We start from the raw sequence: 19,321 nt of genomic DNA, 5'->3' as shown, positions 1-19,321 counted from the left end.
ATAAACTGATGATGATTAGTGATGTTACTGTATGTGTAGCGTGATATGATCATGTGAAGTGTTACTGATTACATAATGCGATAAAATGATGATGATTAGTGGTGTTACTGTATGTGTAGCGTGATATGATCATGTGAAGTGTTACTGATTACATAATGCGATAAAATGATGATGATTAGTGGTGTTACTGTATGTGTAGCGTGATATTATGATCATGTGACCTGTTACTGATGACATAATGCGATAAACTGATGATGATTAGTGGTGTTACTGTATGTGTAGCGTGATATTATGATCATGTGACCTGTTACTGATTACATAATGCGATAAACTAATGATGATTAGTGGTGTTACTGTATGTGTAGCTGATATTATGATCACGTGACCTGTTACTGATTATGATTGGTGGTGTTACTGATCGTATAAAGTAACAACTAAATGTGTTATACTTTGTGTTTTCTTCAGGCTTTGAAAGGACATAAGGAGGAACCATCCTTTGCTGAAACTCATTTCCTTGTAAGAACTGAACTTATATGTAATATCTCTAGTCTGACCAGCTGTGTTCGGGCTCCAACTTGCTGGGAAGTGAAGTACTTAATCGCAAACCGCTGCCTCCAAATCCGACGGTACAGCCTAGAACTTTTCACTTGCCTGTTCATTACAAGCTTCTGATTGGACACATCACTGTTTCTTCTCAGTGCTACATATTGTTAAGGCTGACCATGTTACATGTAGGCTATAGCACCGCGCACTAACTATAGCTCATATACACATAACCTCTTGCATGTACAGGACATGATCACAGGTGCAAGCTTTCCTCTTATTGGCTGTTCACATCAGATGAGCAATTTGTAACAGGCAAAAAGCATTTGTGTCATCAGCTTATAATCAAAGTTGTTTTAACCTTTGAATGCCAGAGGAGTGCAGCCCATTTCATTAACCAGGGGTTTAACCGAATGTTTTGGCTTCAGATTAAAGCTCTTATGTGCTACTGCATTTTATTATTGCACTATTGCTTGCCTATAATTATATGTGTGTATATGATGGCTAGAGCCATATTCCTATTGTCATTGACTCAGCAGATTTGTTCAGCTAGCTCCCAGTAGTTCACTGCTGCTCTAGAGCTCGCTTTTACTATGTGCTTAATCATTTTGCAGGGGTTAAACAGACAATTATAAGCAAATAATAGTACAATAATAAATACATTAGATAGATCATTTACAAAACTCACTATTTCCTTATCCTTAAATGGATTCATTGCTAGTGAAAACTAAAAAAAAGTAGATATGTTTCTAAATTGTATTATTCAGTCTCTTAATTATTCTGAGTAAATTTTATTTAGACATTGTAATTAGAGAAGAGAAAAAAGCAACATATAATACTGTCACTTTAAAGAAAGCGATACTTGCGCTCAAAGTACTTTAGAGTTCTTGGGAACTGCTGGTGCAATGCCGCCCCCTGCAGATTCGCGATCCATCAGCCACTAGCAGGGGGTGTCAATCAACCATATCGTATGCGATTGGGTTGATTTCTGTCCGCCGCCTCAGAGCAGGCGGACAGGTTATGGAGCAGCGGTCTTTAGACCACTGCTTCATAACTTCTGTTTCCGGCGAGCCTTCGCATGGCATCAAGCTCCATACGGAGCTTGTTAAATTGACCCCTTAATGTAATGTTCATGCTTTTCTAAATGGAATTGTTCATCCTTGAAATCCCACCTTAACAAGACACTGCTTATTTCCATCCTTTTTTCTCACACTTACATTTTTACTGGAATGCCCCTTTAAAGCAAATCAAATATAACTCCTTATTTCCTCTCAAATCTGCAAGTTTGTGTATTAGAATCCATATGATATATTATAAGGGACAGTGTGCTCTAATATTTCTCTTGCAAGGTGTATCCAGTCCACGGATCATCCATTACTTGTGGGATATTCTCATTCCCAACAGGAAGTTGCAAGAGGACACCCACAGCAGAGCTGTTATATAGCTCCTCCCCTAACTGCCATATCTTGTCATTCTCTTGCAACTCTCAACACACATGGAGGTAGTAAGAGAGAGTGGTGAAATATAGTTAGTTTTTTATCTTCAATCAAAAGTTTATTTTAAATGGTACCGGAGTTGTACTATTTTATCCCAGGCAGTAAATAGAAGAAGAATCTGCCTGAGTTTTCTATGATCTTAGCAGGTTGTAACTAAGATCCATTGCTGTTCTCACATATGTCTGAGGAGAGAGGTAAAAATGCTAGAAAATGCTGCTGATACCGGATTAATGTAAGTTAAGCCTGAATACAGTGATTTAATAGCGACTGGTATCATGCTTACTCTCAGGGGTAATACCCTTATAAAATTGCAATATAAAACGTTTGCTGGCATGTTTAATCGTTTTTATATATGCTTTGGTGATAAAACTTTATTGGGGCCTAGTTTTTTCCACATGGCTGGCTTAAATTTTGCCTAGAAACAGTTTCCTGAGGCTTTCCACTGTTGTAGTATAAAAGTTACAGTTGGTGCAGTTAAAATTACAAACTGTGACATCCAGCTTCCCTCAGAAGTCCCCTGTATGCTATAGGACATCTCTAAAGGGCTCAAAGGCTTTCCAAAGTCGTTTATTGGGGAAGGTAGGGCCACAGCAGGCTGTGGCAGTTTGTTGTGTCTGTTAAAAAACGTCTATATCATTTTTTTGATCGTTTTTTTTTAATTAAGGGGTTAATCATCCATTTGCAAGTGGGTGCAATGCTCTGTTAACTTATTACATAAACTGTAAAAATTTCGTTTGATTTACTGCCTTTTTTCACTGTTTTTCAAATTTTGACAATTTGTTTCTCTTAAAGGCACAGTACCGTTTTTTATATTTGCTTGTTAACTTGATTTAAAGTGTTTTCCAAGCTTGCTAGTCTCATTGCTAGTCTGTACAAACATGTCTGACATAGAGGAAACTCCTTGTTCATTATGTTTAAAAGCCATGGTGGAACCCCCTCTTAGAATGTGTACCAAATGTACTGATTTCACTTTAAGCAATAAAGATCATATTCTGTCTTTAAAAAATGTTATCACCAGAGGAATCTGACGAGGGGGAAGTTATGCCGACTAACTCTCCCCACGTGTCAGATCCTTTGACTCCCGCTCAAGGGACTCACGCTCAAATGGCGCCAAGTACATCTAGGGCGCCCATAGCGATTACTTTACAAGACATGGCGGCAGTCATGGATAATACACTGTCAGCGGTATTAGCCAGACTACCTGAATTTAGAGGTAAGCGAGATAGCTCTGGGGTTAGACGAAATGCAGAGCATACTGACGCTTTAAGAACCATGTCTGATACTGCCTCACAATATGCATAAGCTGAGGAAGGAGAACTTCAGTCTGTGGGTGATGTTTCTGACTCAGGAAAGATGATGCAACCTGATTCTGATATTTCTACATTTAAATTTAAGCTTGAACACCTCTGCGTGTTTCTCAGGGAGGTTTTAGCTGCTCTGAATGACTGTGATACAATTGCAGTGCCAGAGAAATTGTGTAGACTGGATAAATACTATGCAGTGCCAGTGTGTACTGATGTTTTTCCAATACCTAAAAGGTTTACAGAAATTATTAATAAGGAATGGGATAGACCAGGTGTGACGTTCTCTTCCCCTCCTATTTTTAGAAAAATGTTTCCAATAGACGCCACCACACGGGACTTATGACAGACAGTTCCTAAGGTGGAGGGAGCAGTTTCTACTTTAGCAAAGCGTACTACTATCCCTGTCGAGGACAGTTGTGCTTTTTTAGATCCAATGGATAAAAAATTAGAAGGCTACCTTAAGAAAATGTTTATTCAATAAGGTTTTATCCTACAGCCCCTTGCATGCATTGCTTCTGTCACTGCTGCTGCGGCGTTCTGGTTTGAGTCTCTGGAAGAGGCTTTACAGGTAGCGACTCCATTGGATGACATACTTGGCAAGCTTAGAGCACTTAAGCTAGCCAATTCCTTTGTTTTCTGATGCCATTGTTCATTTGACTAAACTAACGGCTAAGAATTCTGGTTTTGCTATACAGGCGCGCAGGGCGCTATGGCTTTAAATCATGGTCAGCTGACGTGACTTCAAAATCTAAGCTGCTTAACATTCCCTTCAAGGGGCAGACCCTATTCGGGCCTGGTTTGAAGGAGATTATTGCTGATATCACTGGAGGAAAAGGTCATGCCCTTCCTCAGGACAGGTCCAAATCAAGGGCCAAACAGTCTATTTTTCGTGCCTTTCGAAACTTCAAGGCAAGTGCGGCATCAACTTCCTCTAATGCAAACAAGAGGGAACTTTTGCTCAGTCCAAGACGGTCTGGAGACCAAACCAGACCTGGGACAAAGGTAAGCAGGCCAAAAAGCCTGCTGCTGCCTCTAAGACAGCATGAAGGAACGGCCCCCTATCCGGTAACGGATCTAGTAGGGGGCAGACTTTCGCTCTTCGCCCAGGCGTGGGCAAGAGATGTCCAGGATCCCTGGGTGTTGGAAATTATATCCCAGGGATATCTTCTGGACTTCAAAGCTTCCCCCCCAAAAAGGGAGATTTCACCTTTCACAATTATCTGCAAACCAGATAAAGAGAGAGGCATTCTTACACTGTGTACGAGACCTCCTAGTTATGGGAGTGATCCATCCAGTTCCAAAGGAGGAACAGGGACAGGGTTTTTACTCAAATCTGTTTGTGGTTCCCAAAAAAGAGGGAACCTTCAGACCAATTTTGGATCTAAAGATCTTAAACAAATTCCTCAGAGTTCCATCATTCAAGATGGAAACTATTCGTACCATCCTACCTATGATCCAGGAGGGTCAATATATGACTACAGTGGATTTAAAGGATGCTTATTTTCACATTCCGATAACAAAGATCATCATCGGTTTCTCAGGTTTGCCTTTCTAGACAGGCATTACCAGTTTGTAGCTCTTCCCTTTGGATTAGCTACAGCCCCAAGAATCTTTACGAAGGTTCTAGGGTCACTTCTGGCGGTCCTAAGGCCGCGGGGCATAGCAGTGGCCCCTTATTTAGACAACATCCTGATACAGGCGTCAAACTTCCAAATTGCCAAGTCTCATACGGACGTAGTACTGGCATTTCTGAGATCGCATGGGTGGAAAGTGAACGAGGAAAAGAGTTCTCTATCCCCACTCACAAGAGTTTCCTTCCTAGGGACTCTGATAGATTCTGTAGAAATGAAAATTTACCTGACGGAGTCCAGGTTATCAAAGCTTCTAAATTCCTGCCGTGTTCTTCATTCCATTCCGCGCCCTTCGGTGGCTCAGTGCATGGAAGTAATCGGCTTAATGGTAGCGGCAATGGACTTAGTGCCGTTTGCACGCCTACATCTCAGACCGCTGCAACTATGCATGCTCAGTCAGTGGAACGGGGATTACACAGATTTGTCCCCTCTACTAAATCTGGATCAAGAGACCAGGGATTCTCTTCTCTGATGGCTATCTCGGGTCCATCTGTCCAAAGGTATGACCTTTCGCAGGCCAGATTGGACAATTGTAACAACAGATGCCAGCCTTCTAGGTTGGGGTGCAGTCTGGAACTCCCTGAAGGCTCAGGGATCGTGGACTCAGGAGGAGACACTCCTTCCAATAAATATTCTGGAAGAGCGATATTCAATGCTCTTCAGGCTTGGCCTCAGTTAGCAACTCTGAGGTACATCAGATTTCAGTCGGACAACATCACGACTGTGGCTTACATCAACCATCAAGGGGGAACAAGAAGTTCCCTAGCGATGTTAGAAGTCTCAAAGATAATTTGCTGGGCAGAGACTCACTCTTGCCACCTATCAGCTATCCATATCCCAGGTGTAGAGAACTGGGAGGCGGATTTTTTTAAGTCGTCAGACTTTTCATCCGGGAGAGTGGGAACTCCATCCGGAGGTGTTTGCACAATTGATTCATGGTTGGGGCAAACCAGAACTGGATCTCATGGCATCTCGCTAGAACGCCAAGCTTCCTTGTTACGGATCCAGGTCCAGGGATCCCAAGGCGACGCTAATAGATGCTCTAGCAGCGCCCTGGTCTTTCAACCTGGCTTATGTGTTTTTACCGTTTCCTCTGCTCCCTCGACTGATTGCCAAGGTCAAGCAGGAGAGAGCATCGGTGATTTTGATAGCGCCTGCGTGGCCACGCAGGACCTGGTATGCAGATCTGGTGGACATGTCATCCTTTCCACCATGGACTCTGCCTCCGAGACAGGACCTTCTACTTTAGGGTCCTTTCAACCATCCAAATCTAATTTCTGTGAGACTGACTGCCTGGAGATTGAACGCTTGATTTTATCAAAGCGTGGCTTCTCCGAGTCAGTCATTGATACCTTAATACAGGCACGAAAGCCTGTCACCAGGAAAATTTACCATAAAATATGGCGTACATATCTTTATTGGTGTGAATCCAAGGGTTAGGATTCCCAGGATATTATCTTTTCTCCAAGATGGTTTGGAAAAAGGATTGTCAGCTAGTTCCTTAAAAGGACAGATTTCTGCTCTGTCTATTCTTTTGCACAAGCATCTGGCAGATGTTCCAGACGTTCAGGCATTTTGTCAGGCTTTGGTTAGAATCAAGCCTGTGTTTAAACCTGTTGCTCCCCCATGGAGCTTAAATTTGGTTCTTAAGGTTCTTCAAGGAGTTCCGTTTGAACCTCTTCATTCCATAGATATCAAACTTTTATCTTGGAAAGTTCTGTTTTTGGTAGCTATTTCCTCGGCTCGTAGAGTCTCTGAGTTATCTGCTTTACAATGTGATTCTCCTTATCTGATCTTCCATACGGATAAGGTAGTCCTGCGTACCAAACCTGGGTTTTTACTTAAGGTGGTATCTAACAAGAATATCAATCAAGAGATTGTTGTTCCATCCTTGTGTCCTAATCCTTCTTCAAAGAAGGAACGTCTATTACACAATCTGGACGTGGTTCGTGCTTTAAAGTTTTACTTACAAGCTACTAAAGATTTTTGTCAAACATCTGCTTTGTTTGTTGTCTACTCTGGACAGAGGAGAGGTCAAAAGGCTTCGGTAACCTCTCTTTCTTTTTGGCTAAGAAGCATAATCCGCTTAGCCTATGAGACTGCTGGCCAGCAGCCTCCTGAAAGGATTACAGCTCATTCTACTAGAGCTGTGGCTTCCACTTGGGCCTTTAAAAATGAGGCTTCTGTTGAACAGATTTGCAAGGCGGCGACTTGGTCTTCGCTTCATACTTTTTCAAAATTCTACAAATTTGATACTTTTGCTTCTTCGGAGGCTATTTTTGGGAGAAAGGTTTTACAGGCAGTGGTACCTTCCGTTTAAGTACCTGCCTTGTCCCTCCCTTCATCCGTGTACTTTAGCTTTGGTATTGGTATCCCACAAGTAATGGATGATCCGTGGACTGGATACACCTTACAAGAGAAAACACAATTTATGCTTACCTGATAAATTTATTTCTCTTGTGGTGTATCCAGTCCACGGCCCGCCCTGTCATTTTAAGGCAGGTAATTTTTTCATTTAAACTACAGTCACCACTGCACCCTATGGTTTCTCCTTTCTCTGCGTGTTTTCGGTCGAATGACTGGATATGGCAGTTAGGGGAGGAGCTATATAACAGCTCTGCTGTGGGTGTCCTCTTGCAACTTCCTGTTGGGAATGAGAATATTCCACAAGTAATGAATGATCCGTGGACTGGATACACCACAAGAGAAATAAATTTATCAGGTAAGCATAAATTGTTTTTTTCTATTTAATGGCACTCAAGCGAACATGTTTACTTTCAACTTGTAATACACTCACAAACAGTAACAATAGACAGAATTGTCATTGCCCAGTGTGTGTGTCACATATTAAAACATCACCAGCCGCCAATGGTATATACTGTACATGTAACAACATCTATATGATATTGTAGTTTGATTTGAGCCAGCTGGTATGAAACATTCAGTCTCAGTAGTTGCCCATCACGACCCCAAGAAACATTTTTTGTATTTTCACATAATTTTTTTAATGCATCTATTGCCCGGTTGTCTTTATGATAATGCACCTTACAGAGAGTGAGCTTTAATTTGCCTTATCTATACGACTGTCACTGCTATAATGAGGGTGTCCCTAGGTACATTGTAAGATCGCATAGCCATGGGCTCTCTTCCGCTAGATATACAGCTGTGACAACGGGGCTTACCTTTCCAGCACCACTGTGACATCATCTTGGGACTTTGATGATTTGTTGTGTAAAATTAGTGTTTTTTTTCCTGAAAGGACGGAAGATGCTGTTGAACATTACTTGGATCTTCTTGCAGCTTTCCAGGATGGAACTCACAAGGATGTAAGTGTCAGGTTCCTAAATGGTTATAGAATTGGTTAGTTCTGTAATGCCACATTGCAAATCATGCCAAGACAAGGACACCAAGGCATAGACAACACAGCTATCATCTGTACCAGGGGGCTTACAGCACAGCTATCATCTGTACCAGGGGGCTTACAGCACAGGTGTCATCTGTACCAGGGGGCTTACAGCACAGGTGTCATCCGTACCAGGGGGCTTACAGCACAGGTGTCATCTGTACCAGGGGGCTTAGAGCACAGGTGTCATCTGTACCAGGGGGCTTAGAGCACAGGTGTCATCTGTACCAGGGGGCTTACAGCACAGCTATCATCTGTACCAGGGGGCTTACAGCACAGGTGTCATCTGTACCAGGGGGCTTACAGCACAGGTGTCATCTGTACCAGGGGGCTTACAGCACAGGTGTCATCTGTACCAGGTGGCTTACAGCACAAGTGTCATCTGTACCAGGGAGCTTACAGCACAGCTATCATCTGTACCAGGGGGCTTACAGCACAGCTGTCATCTGTACCAGGGGGCTTAGAGCACAGCTATCATCTGTACCAGGGGGCTTAGAGCACAGCTATCATCTGTACCAGGGGGCTTAGAGCACAGCTATCATCTGTACCAGGGGGCTTACAGCACAGGTGTCATCTGTACCAGGGAGCTTAGAGCACAGGTGTCATCTGTACCAGGGGGCTTAGAGCACAGGTGTCATCTGTACCTGGGGGCTTAAAGCACAGCTATCATCTGTACCAGGGAGCTTACAGCACAGCTATCATCTTTACCAGGGAGCTTACAGCACAGCTATCATCTTTACCAGGGGGCTTACAGCACAGCTATCATCTGTACCAGGGGGCTTACAGCACAGCTATCATCTGTACCAGGGGGCTTACAGCACAGGTGTCATCTTTACCAGGGGGCTTACAGCACAGCTATCATCTGTACCAGGGAGCTTAGAGCACAGGTGTCATCTGTACCAGGGGGCTTAGAGCACAGGTGTCATCTGTACCTGGGGGCTTAAAGCACAGCTATCATCTGTACCAGGGAGCTTACAGCACAGCTATCATCTTTACCAGGGGGCTTACAGCACAGCTATCATCTTTACCAGGGAGCTTACAGCACAGGTGTCATCTGTACCAGGGGGCTTACAGCACAGGTGTCATCTGTACCAGGGGGCTTACAGCACAGGTGTCATCTGTACCAGGGAGCTTACAGCACAGGTGTCATCTGTACCCAGGGGGCTTATAGCACAGCTATCATCTGTACCAGGGGGCTTAGAACACAGCTATCATCGGTACCAGGGAGCTTACAGCACAGGTGTCATCTGTACCAGGGGGCTTACAGCACAGGTGTCATCTGTACCTGGGGGCTTAAAGCACAGCTATCATCTTTACCAGGGGGCTTACAGCACAGCTATCATCTTTACCAGGGGGCTTACAGCACAGCTATCATCTTTACCAGGGGGCTTACAGCACAGCTATCATCTGTACCAGGGAGCTTACAGCACAGGTGTCATCTGTACCAGGGGGCTTACAGCACAGATGTCATCTGTACCCAGGGAGCTTACAGCACAGCTATCATCTTTACCAGGGGGCTTAGAACACAGCTATCATCGGTACCAGGGAGCTTACAGCACAGGTGTCATCTGTACCAGGGGGCTTAGAGCACAGGTGTCATCTGTACCTGGGGGCTTAAAGCACAGCTATCATCTGTACCAGGGAGCTTACAGCACAGCTATCATCTTTACCAGGGGGCTTACAGCAGAGCTATCATCTGTACCAGGGGGCTTACAGCAGAGCTATCATCTTTACCAGGGGGCTTACAGCACAGCTATCATCTTTACCAGGGGGCTTACAGCACAGCTATCATCTGTACCAGGGAGCTTACAGCACAGGTGTCATCTGTACCAGGTGGCTTACAGCACAGGTGTCATCTGTACCCAGGGAGCTTACAGCACAGCTATCATCTTTACCAGGGGGCTTAGAACACAGCTATCATCGGTACCAGGGAGCTTACAGCACAGGTGTCATCTGTACCAGGGGGCTTAGAGCACAGGTGTCATCTGTACCTGGGGGCTTAAAGCACAGCTATCATCTGTACCAGGGAGCTTACAGCACAGCTATCATCTTTACCAGGGGGCTTACAGCAGAGCTATCATCTGTACCAGGGAGCTTACAGCACAGGTGTCATCTGTACCAGGGGGCTTACAGCACAGGTGTCATCTGTACCAGGGGGGTTAGAGCACAGCTATCATCTGTACCAGGGGGCTTAGAAGCACAGCTATCATCTGTACCAGGGAGCTTACAGCACAGCTATCATCTTTACCAGGGGGCTTACAGCACAGGCGTCATCTGTACCAGGGGGGTTAGAGCACAGCTATCATCTGTACCAGGGGGCTTAGAAGCACAGCTATCATCTGTACCAGGGAGCTTACAGCACAGCTATCATCTGTACCAGGGAGCTTACAGCACAGGTGTCATCTGTACCAGGGGGCTTAAAGCACAGCTATCATCGGTACCAGGGAGCTTACAGCACAGGTGTCATTTTACCAGGGGGCTTAGAACACAGGTGTCATCTGTACCAGGGGGCTTACAGCACAGGTGTCATCTGTATCAGGGGGCTCACAGCACAGCTATCATCGGTACCAGGGAGCTTACAGAACAGGTGTCATCTGTACCAGGGGGCTTACAGCACAGGTGTCATCTGTACCAGGGGGCTTACAGCACAGGTGTCATCTGTACCAGGGGGCTTACAGCACAGGTGTCATCTGTACCAGGGGGCTTACAGCACAGGCATCATCTGTACCAGGGAGCTTTTGTTTTTTAAGATGGGTGTAGAATTCTACATAATGTATAACATATCCCTTTTAATATTATGGAACAATTTGTTTCAATTAGCTTAGATTATCACTGAGCTATGCTTTTATATCAATTAAAACAAAGGTGCAGTTTGTCTGCAGATCCTTCTCACTTTTGCCTTGTTCTAGTCCCAAGACATGTAATGTATGAATTTATTGAGTGCTCTGTTAATATGTAGATAACTGAATGGTGCACAGTTTTCTGCTTCAACAAAACCTGTCAGACTGACCAGCCTGTAATTACTTGGTCTTGATTACTGTCTCATACTGCATTAGTAATGCTAAAGTCATCTAAAGCTACAATTGATGTTGCGATTAAAATTAAGTTAATGGTGCTGCAAATTGTCTGAACCCTTTGATTTCTAATCCACTAGTTTGTTTTGTTCATTCTACTTCTTTGACCTTTTCCTTTCCCAGGGTTTGTTTCCTAGTCCTGCTCCCCTCCCTAGGATTCCTCAGGTGTTTTTAGAGACAGCAGCAGCTCTCATAGAGGAGAAGAGGTACCAAGATGCCATGACAGTGATTGAGGAAGTCATCAGTAGAACCAGAGATGTCATCCCAGAAAGACTCACTTTAGAGAGAAGAGGGCAAGACCAGATGTCATGTAAGGTGGAACAGCTGAACTACATCTTGTGGGCTGCATCTGCTCACTTGTTGCAGGGACGTATCCAGGAGCTACTGAGAGACAGCAAGGAGGCCGTATCAGAGTTCACAAGGTAGGGCAGGCATGGCCAACTGTACTAGCGTTTGCAGCCTCAGAGAAAAAAAATGCTGAACGAAGAACATGTTCAGTAGTTTATGGGGCCCCAGGAAAAATAATGTGGGGTTTGGGGACTTATGGTCGGTGGGAAAATACTGTGGCCATAACAAAAAAAAAAAGCCCTCTGGAGCTGGGAGCAGCAGATACAGGGTGCCCTGCAACCTTATCTAAAACTGGTCCTGTGCCACTGAACATCTTTAGGAAATATATTATTATTTTTGTTTTTATTAGCTTTATAGTTATATGCAGCCCTTAATGCTTCTAAAATACTGATCTGCTGCCCTCGTTTTTGGAAATTGGCCCATCACTGAGTTAGGGTATTGTTTTCTGTATTTGCTAGATCAGTATGGAGTATCCAATTAATGGTCTTAGTGGTACATTTATTGTCCCTTTATAAGATGACTTTACATGGTGGTTGATCATGTTTTTTAAATTGATCTTTATTGGATACATAAGTTTTGCCCATAAAAATGTTTGCTTTTATTACTCACTATTAGCTAGGATAACGCTCACTCTTCTTCTGCAGATGTATCAATCTATTGCTGAAGATCCAAGTCATAAACTCTGGTGAGTGATGAATATTGTCACTTTTTTTTTTTTTTTTTTTTTTTAATATTTTTATTGAGGACATAAAAAAAAAAAATGACATACAATATAAAGTTATACACATGTCACAAGTTGGGATCCAAAAATCTTTGCAAAGATAGATATATAAAGTTATAGTCCTCGATTTTCTTCCCCTAATTTGGTGTAGTGGGTCACTTTTGGACCTTTCAGGGTGAAGCACAGATAAAGTCCAGGGGATTTAATAATAACAAAATTAAGAGAGAAAACAAAAAAGCAGCATCCTGCTAGAAAGAGAACATTACAAATATTTTAGAAACAAGTTATAATCCAGATGCTGGGGCTGGAGCTAAACATAGGACATACATAAGGCACATCGCCACAAATCATTAACCATAAAACAGTTATAATAAAGAACAATACGAACCTCTAATATATAGGAGCAGCATTAATAAACAGCTATGTGTACAGTTTTTGCCATCTTTCTAGATAGTTAATATATAATCATATTCATGTTAGTTGGTCTATGATTTCAGAACTGAGGTATAGCTTGGGTTGCTGTATACATAAAACAAGCTGACAGGGCAATATCTGTATGTAAAAAGCTGCACTACTAATTCATGTATATGTCTGGGGTTGTCTAAGCTAGCTTAGGCGCGGTATTCTGTGAATTTTATGTCTGTCCCGTGGTCCCGGCCGTAGACCACTAGATCAAACTATCAAACCTGCACCGCCATCTTATTTAGACTATCCTAGATTCTGGAGGCCCGCCTTCTTTATGGGGAAAGCTAAGTTTTGCCCGGGAAGCCCCCCCCAAACCCCCAGAACTCACTACTGTCAAATGTAAAGAAGAGCGAGGGCACGTTGCTGTGCAGCCTTATATACATGCCAGATGATAACGTCTGCTAACATTATTGCCTAGAAAAAGGGCCTTACTCCTCCCTTCCATTATATATTAAAAAAGGAAAGAACTATAGCGAAGTTGTATATAGAAGATTGATAACATAATGAAAACAGTGCCCTCCAAACAACCCCCAATTCCCATACACATATATAAAAAACTTTCTAATAACTGAACACAATTTTTATGTTTAATCGCTACCAGAGCTGAGTTACTTAGCTAAAGTCCCAAATGTCTCCATTTTATGTACACTGCATGCCTTCTGCTGATCGACAGCAAACACCCGTATTTGAAGCCCCTTCTTGGTTTTAATCCTGGTGCGGTTAGACATAAGCTGGGTTTTCTTCTGCACTGTACTTTGAGATCTATATCTGCCTGAGTGGGTTTCTGGAGGATCGTTAGAGATCAAGAGATTTACTGCTTCAGGGATCGCGGACTCCCCGGAGCTCCCCCCTGGGCTCCAGGGCAGTGCCGCCGACTCCGGCTCAAATCTGATCTGGTCAGGCAGACTTGAAGTCTCCGGATTATATACAAGAGGTTTCTCTGCGCCTTCTTTGAAGACTTTACTGCTGCAACTTATAACTGTAGCTGTTCCGGGCGCCATCTTCGCTTGGTAGGTGCGTTGCTGGGTTTCAACGCTCTGAACTAAGTGTGAATGTGTTTCTTTTAAGCCGTTCCGAGAGACTCCTTCTATGGTTCTAGTCAGAGCCGCTGGGGTAGATAAAGGTAATGGGATGCAGTCCTGTGACCGGGGCTCTCCTTTTCTCTGAGTGATAGGTTCACTGACCCACATAGGATTTATATGTGTTTCGAGTTGTTTATCCTTGGGCTGCAATTGAGGTTGCTCTGAATCTGCAGCGTCAGACAGACTTTCTGTAAGGAGTTGTAATTTGTTCTCTGATAGCGCCTTCTCTATCAAGGGCATAAAGAGGTCTTCCATCTTGGCAAGGATCTCGTCCCACCTATCAGTAAGAGACTTGTCTCGCATTTTAGCTGTAGAGCTTAGTAGCAAGGTTGTATCGTGCTGCTTAGAAGTACGCTGTCAGCGTTGTAGAGCAGGCTGATGTGCCAATTCTATTCAAAAGCACAAATAGCTCCAGCCGTACACCCCAGAAGAATCCGGGGGGGAGACGCAGCCTGCGAATGTGCCGTCACTACAGGCCTCTAAAGTCCTTTTCCGCCCTGGGGTCATCAATACAGGCAACTGAAAAAAATCTTTGAGTGCTTTATCTTGTATTCACATGAAACCAGTCATGGAAGCTCACTTTGCTGTAACTATCGAACTATTACCGGCAAATTAACAGCTCTTCACCCGGAGCTCAAGAAATGTGCGACCGCTCAAGGTCGCTGCTTGGACACGCCCCCCACATTTTTTTGTTTTTATTCGTATTGTATAATCTATTTCCTGATCTGATTGATGTGAAAACTCAGACATTAATTATCACTAAATAATTTGCAGTTACATTTACTTTTTCGTGAACATTTTTAAGTGATATTATCTTACACGTTCTAGTATTTAGTTTTGTAATTGTCTCCATCTACAACAGGGGCGCCCAGGCTTTTTTCTCTTGTTAAGTGTGTTCAGTCCACGGGTCATCCATTACTTATGGGATATATTCTCCTTCCCAACAGGAAGTTGCAAAAGGATCACCCAAGCAAAGCTGCTATATAGCTCCTCCCCTCACATGTCATACCCAGTCATTCTCTTGCAACCCTCAACAAAGAAGGAGGTCGCGAGAGGAGTTGGAGTTTTACTTAATTATTCTTCAATAAAAAGTTTGTTATTTTAAAATGACACCGGAGTGTGCCGTTTTTTTGTATCTCAGGCAGTATTTGGAGAAGAATCTGCCTGCGTTTTTCTATGATCTTAGCAGACGTAACTAAGATACGCTGGCTGTTCTCGACATTCTGAGGAGTAGGGTAACTTCAGAAAGAGGGGAATAGCATGCGGGGTCCCCCGCAAATGAGGTATGTGCAGTACATTATTTTCTGGGAATGGAATTGACTAAGAAAATACTGCTGTTACCCATATGATGTAAGTAAAGCCTTAAATGCAGTAGTAGCGACTGGTATCAGGCTGATAAATGTATGCGCAGTTGAGTTATTCTAGGGACTAGAATTTGACTGAGAAAATACTGTTAATACTGAAATAATGTTTAAGCCTTAAGGGGCAGTTTACTCAAAAAAATTCTCCCCTTTAAATTGTTCCCAATGATCCACTTTACCTGCTGGAGTGTATTAAATTGTTTACAAGTAGCTCCTTTACCCATATATTGGCATTTGAAATTGTTAATTTAGCATGTGGTATCCCCACCTATTCTGAAAGTTTGTGGCCGCGCGTACCAGCTATAGATAAGCTTTGTAAACACAGCCAGCAGAAGAAATTACACTCCCAGTGTGATATAGCAGAGATAAGGTAATAAAATGTTGATTTTCCATTGTTCTCTCAAAGTATTGGGGATTGTTTTAAGGACAGATATAAGATAAAGAAGCAGGTATATGTGCACAATGTGATACAGTAATGAGATCTGATTATACCTACAAGCTCAACCTATTTTATTAGGCTGTGGCTTCAAAACACAAAATCAGAGCTTTAATATACAGAAATAAACCTTAAAAAGCAAATTTTCATACATTTTTTACTCTGCAGTTGGTAAAAAAGCAATTGTAAACACATTAAGGGAAAAACTATTTTACAGTATACTGTCCCTTTATCTGCAGTGGAAGCGACTGGTAGCAGGCTTAGTGATAACTTTACATGACATTGAAAATGTTGTTTTTAAAACATTTACTGGCATGTTATTCGTTTTGTGAGGTACTTTGGTGATAAATCTTTTGGGCATGATTTTTTTCCACATGGCTAACGTATTTTTCGTCATAGAAACCGTTATATCAGGTCTCCCACTGTTGTAATATGAGTGGGAGGGACCTTGTTTTAGCGCCTTGTTGCGCAGTTAAAATTCTAGCACAGTCTTTCTGTTTCTTCCTCCTTGATCCAGGACGTCTCTAGAGAGCTCAGGGGTCTGCAAAATTCGTTTTTGAGGGAGGTAATCAGTCACAGCAGATCTGTGACAGTGTGTTTGACTGTGATTAAAGCGTTAAATCTTAATTTGATATCCGTTTTTGGGTAATGAGGGGTTAATCATCCTTTTGCTAACGGGTGCAATCCTCTGCTAATTAATACACTTCTCGTTAAGAATTGTTTGTCTATAACTGAATTAGTTTTCTTTGTAATTCAACTCTGTTTTTAAAAGCGCTGCAGCGTTTTTTATAATTGCTTGTAAACTTATTGAGAGTGATTTCCAAGCTTGCTAGCTTCATTGCTAAGTCTGTTTAGACATGTCTGATACAAAGGTATCTGCTTGTTCATTGTGTTCAAAAGCCTATGTGGAGCCCAATAGAAATATGTGTACCAATTGTATTGATATTACTATGAATAAAAGTCAATCTGTACCGATAAAGAAATTATCACCAGACGACGAGGGGGAAGTTATGCCGTCTAACTCTCCTCACGTGTCAGTACCTTCGTCTCCCGCTCGGGAGATGCGTAAGATTGAGGCGCCAAGTACATCAAGGCCCTTACAAATCACTTTACATGATATGGCTAATGTTATGAAAGAAGTATTATACAATATGCCCGAATTAAGAGGCAAGCGCGATAGCTCTGGGTTAAGGACAGAGCGCGCTGATGACACGAGAGCCATGTCTGATACTGCGTCACAATTTGCAGAACATGAGGACGGTGAGCTTCATTCTGTCGGTGACGGTTCTGATCCGGGGAGACCGGATTCAGAAATTTCAAATTTTAAATTTAAGCTTGAGAACCTCCGCGTGTTACTAGGGGAGGTGTTAGCAGCTCTGAATGATTGCGACACGGTGGAAATCCCAGAGAAATTATGTAGGTTGGATAGATACTATGCGGTACCGGTGTGTACTGACGTTTTTCCTATACCAAAAAGGCTTACAGAAATTATTAGTAAGGAGTGGGATAGACCCGGTGTGCCTTTTTCCCATCCTCCGATATTTAGAAAAATGTTCCCTATAGACGCCACCACACGAGACTTATGGCAGACGGTCCCTAAGGTGGAGGGAGCAGTTTCTACTTTAGCCAAGCGTACCACTATCCCGGTGGAGGATAGCTGTGCTTTCTCAGATCCAATGGATAAAAAATTAGAGGGTTACCTTAAGAAAATGTTTGTTCAACAAGGTTTTATATTGCAGCCTCTTGCATGCATTGCGCCTGTCACGGCTGCAGCGGCATTCTGGTTTGAGTCTCTGGAAGAGGCGATTCGCACAGCACCATTGGATGAGACTTTGAGCAAAGTTAGAACGCTTAAACTAGCTAATGCGTTTGTTTCAGATGCCGTAGTGCATTTAACCAAACTTACGGCTAAAAATTCCGGATTCGCCATACAGGCGCGTAGGGCGCTATGGCTTAAATCCTGGTCAGCAGATGTAACTTCTAAGTCTAAACTACTTAACATTCCCTTCAAAGGGCAGACCTTATTCGGGCCCGGCTTGAAGGAAATTATTGCTGACATTACGGGAGGTAAGGGCCACACCCTTCCTCAGGACAGGGCCAAATCAAAGGCCAAACAGTCTAATTTTCGTACCTTTCGTAACTTCAAGGCAGGAGCAGCATCAACTTCCTCCGCTCCAAAACAGGAAGGAACTACTGCTCGTTACAGACAGGGTTGGAAAGGCAACCAGTCAGGGAACAAGGGCAAGCAGGCCAGAAAGCCTACTTCCGCCCCTAAGACAGCATGAAGACAGGGCCCCCTCTCCGGAGACGGATCTAGTGGGGGGCAGACTTTCTCTCTTCACCCAGGCTTGGGCAAGAGATGTACAGGATCCCTGGACGTTGGAGATTGTATCTCAGGGATACCTTCTGGATTTCAAAACTTTTCCTCCACAAGGGAGGTTTCATCTGTCAAGGTTATCAACAAACCTAGTAAAGAAAGAGGCATTTCTACAATGTGTACAAGACCTCTTAGTGATGGGAGTGATCCACCCAGTTCCGCGAACGGAACAATGGCAAGGGTTTTACTCAAATCTGTTTGTGGTTCCCAAAAAAGAGGGAACATTTAGACCAATCTTAGACTTAAAAATCTTAAACAAATTCCTAAGGGTTCCATCGTTCAAGATGGAAACCATTCGGACCATCCTACCCATGATCCAAGAGGGTCAATATATGACCACAGTGGACTTAAAGGATGCCTACCTTCACATACCGATTCACAAAGATCATTATCGGTACCTAAGGTTTGCTTTTCTAGACAGGCATTACCAGTTTGTAGCTCTTCCCTTCGGGTTAGCTACGGCCCCGAGAATTTTTACGAAGGTTCTGGGCTCACTTCTGGCGGTACTAAGACCACGAGGCATAGCGGTGGCTCCGTACCTAGACGACATTCTGATACAAGCGTCAAGTTTTCAAAATGCAAAGTCTCATACAGAGATAGTTCTAGCATTTCTGAGGTCGCATGGGTGGAAAGTGAACGTGGAAAAGAGTTCTCTGTTACCACTCACAAGGGTCCCTTTTCTAGGGACTCTTATAGATTCTGTAGAGATGAAGATTTACCTGACGGAGTCCAGGTTATCAAAGATTCTCAATGCTTGCCGTGTCCTTCACTCCATTCCAAGCCCATCAGTAGCTCAGTGCATGGAAGTAATCGGCTTAATGGTCGCGGCCATGGACATAGTGCCATTTGCGCGCCTGCATCTCAGACCGCTGCAACTATGCATGCTAAGTCAATGGAACGGGGATTACTCAGATCTGTCCCCTTTGCTAAATCTGGACCAGGAGACCAGAGATTCTCTTCTCTGGTGGTTGTCTAGGGTTCATCTGTCCAAAGGAATGACCTTTCGCAGACCAGATTGGACGATTGTAACAACAGATGCCAGCCTACTAGGCTGGGGAGCAGTCTGGAATTCCCTGAAGG

At 43.4% G+C, this 19,321-nt stretch overlaps 1 protein-coding gene across 4 annotated transcripts in view; it reads left to right on the top strand.

Annotated features, from left to right (window-relative positions):
* The window catches only part of FANCG (FA complementation group G), a 151,044-nt gene that overhangs the window by 59,970 nt on the left and 71,753 nt on the right, over positions 1–19,321 (top strand). For all 4 annotated transcript variants that reach the window (XM_053701003.1, XM_053701002.1, XM_053701000.1 and 1 more), the window contains exons 9-12: positions 466–626; positions 8,234–8,300; positions 11,575–11,873; positions 12,444–12,484. In XM_053701003.1, coding sequence (XP_053556978.1) covers positions 466–626; positions 8,234–8,300; positions 11,575–11,873; positions 12,444–12,484 — 568 coding nt within the window. The remainder of the gene's footprint in view (positions 1–465; positions 627–8,233; positions 8,301–11,574; positions 11,874–12,443; positions 12,485–19,321) is intronic.

This window comes from Bombina bombina, chromosome 2, assembly GCF_027579735.1.
Source record: "Bombina bombina isolate aBomBom1 chromosome 2, aBomBom1.pri, whole genome shotgun sequence".
In the NCBI taxonomy this organism is placed as follows: Eukaryota; Metazoa; Chordata; class Amphibia; order Anura; family Bombinatoridae; genus Bombina; species Bombina bombina.
Note: the sequence above shows the minus strand (reverse complement) of the source record. Positions and strands in the feature narration are given on the sequence as shown.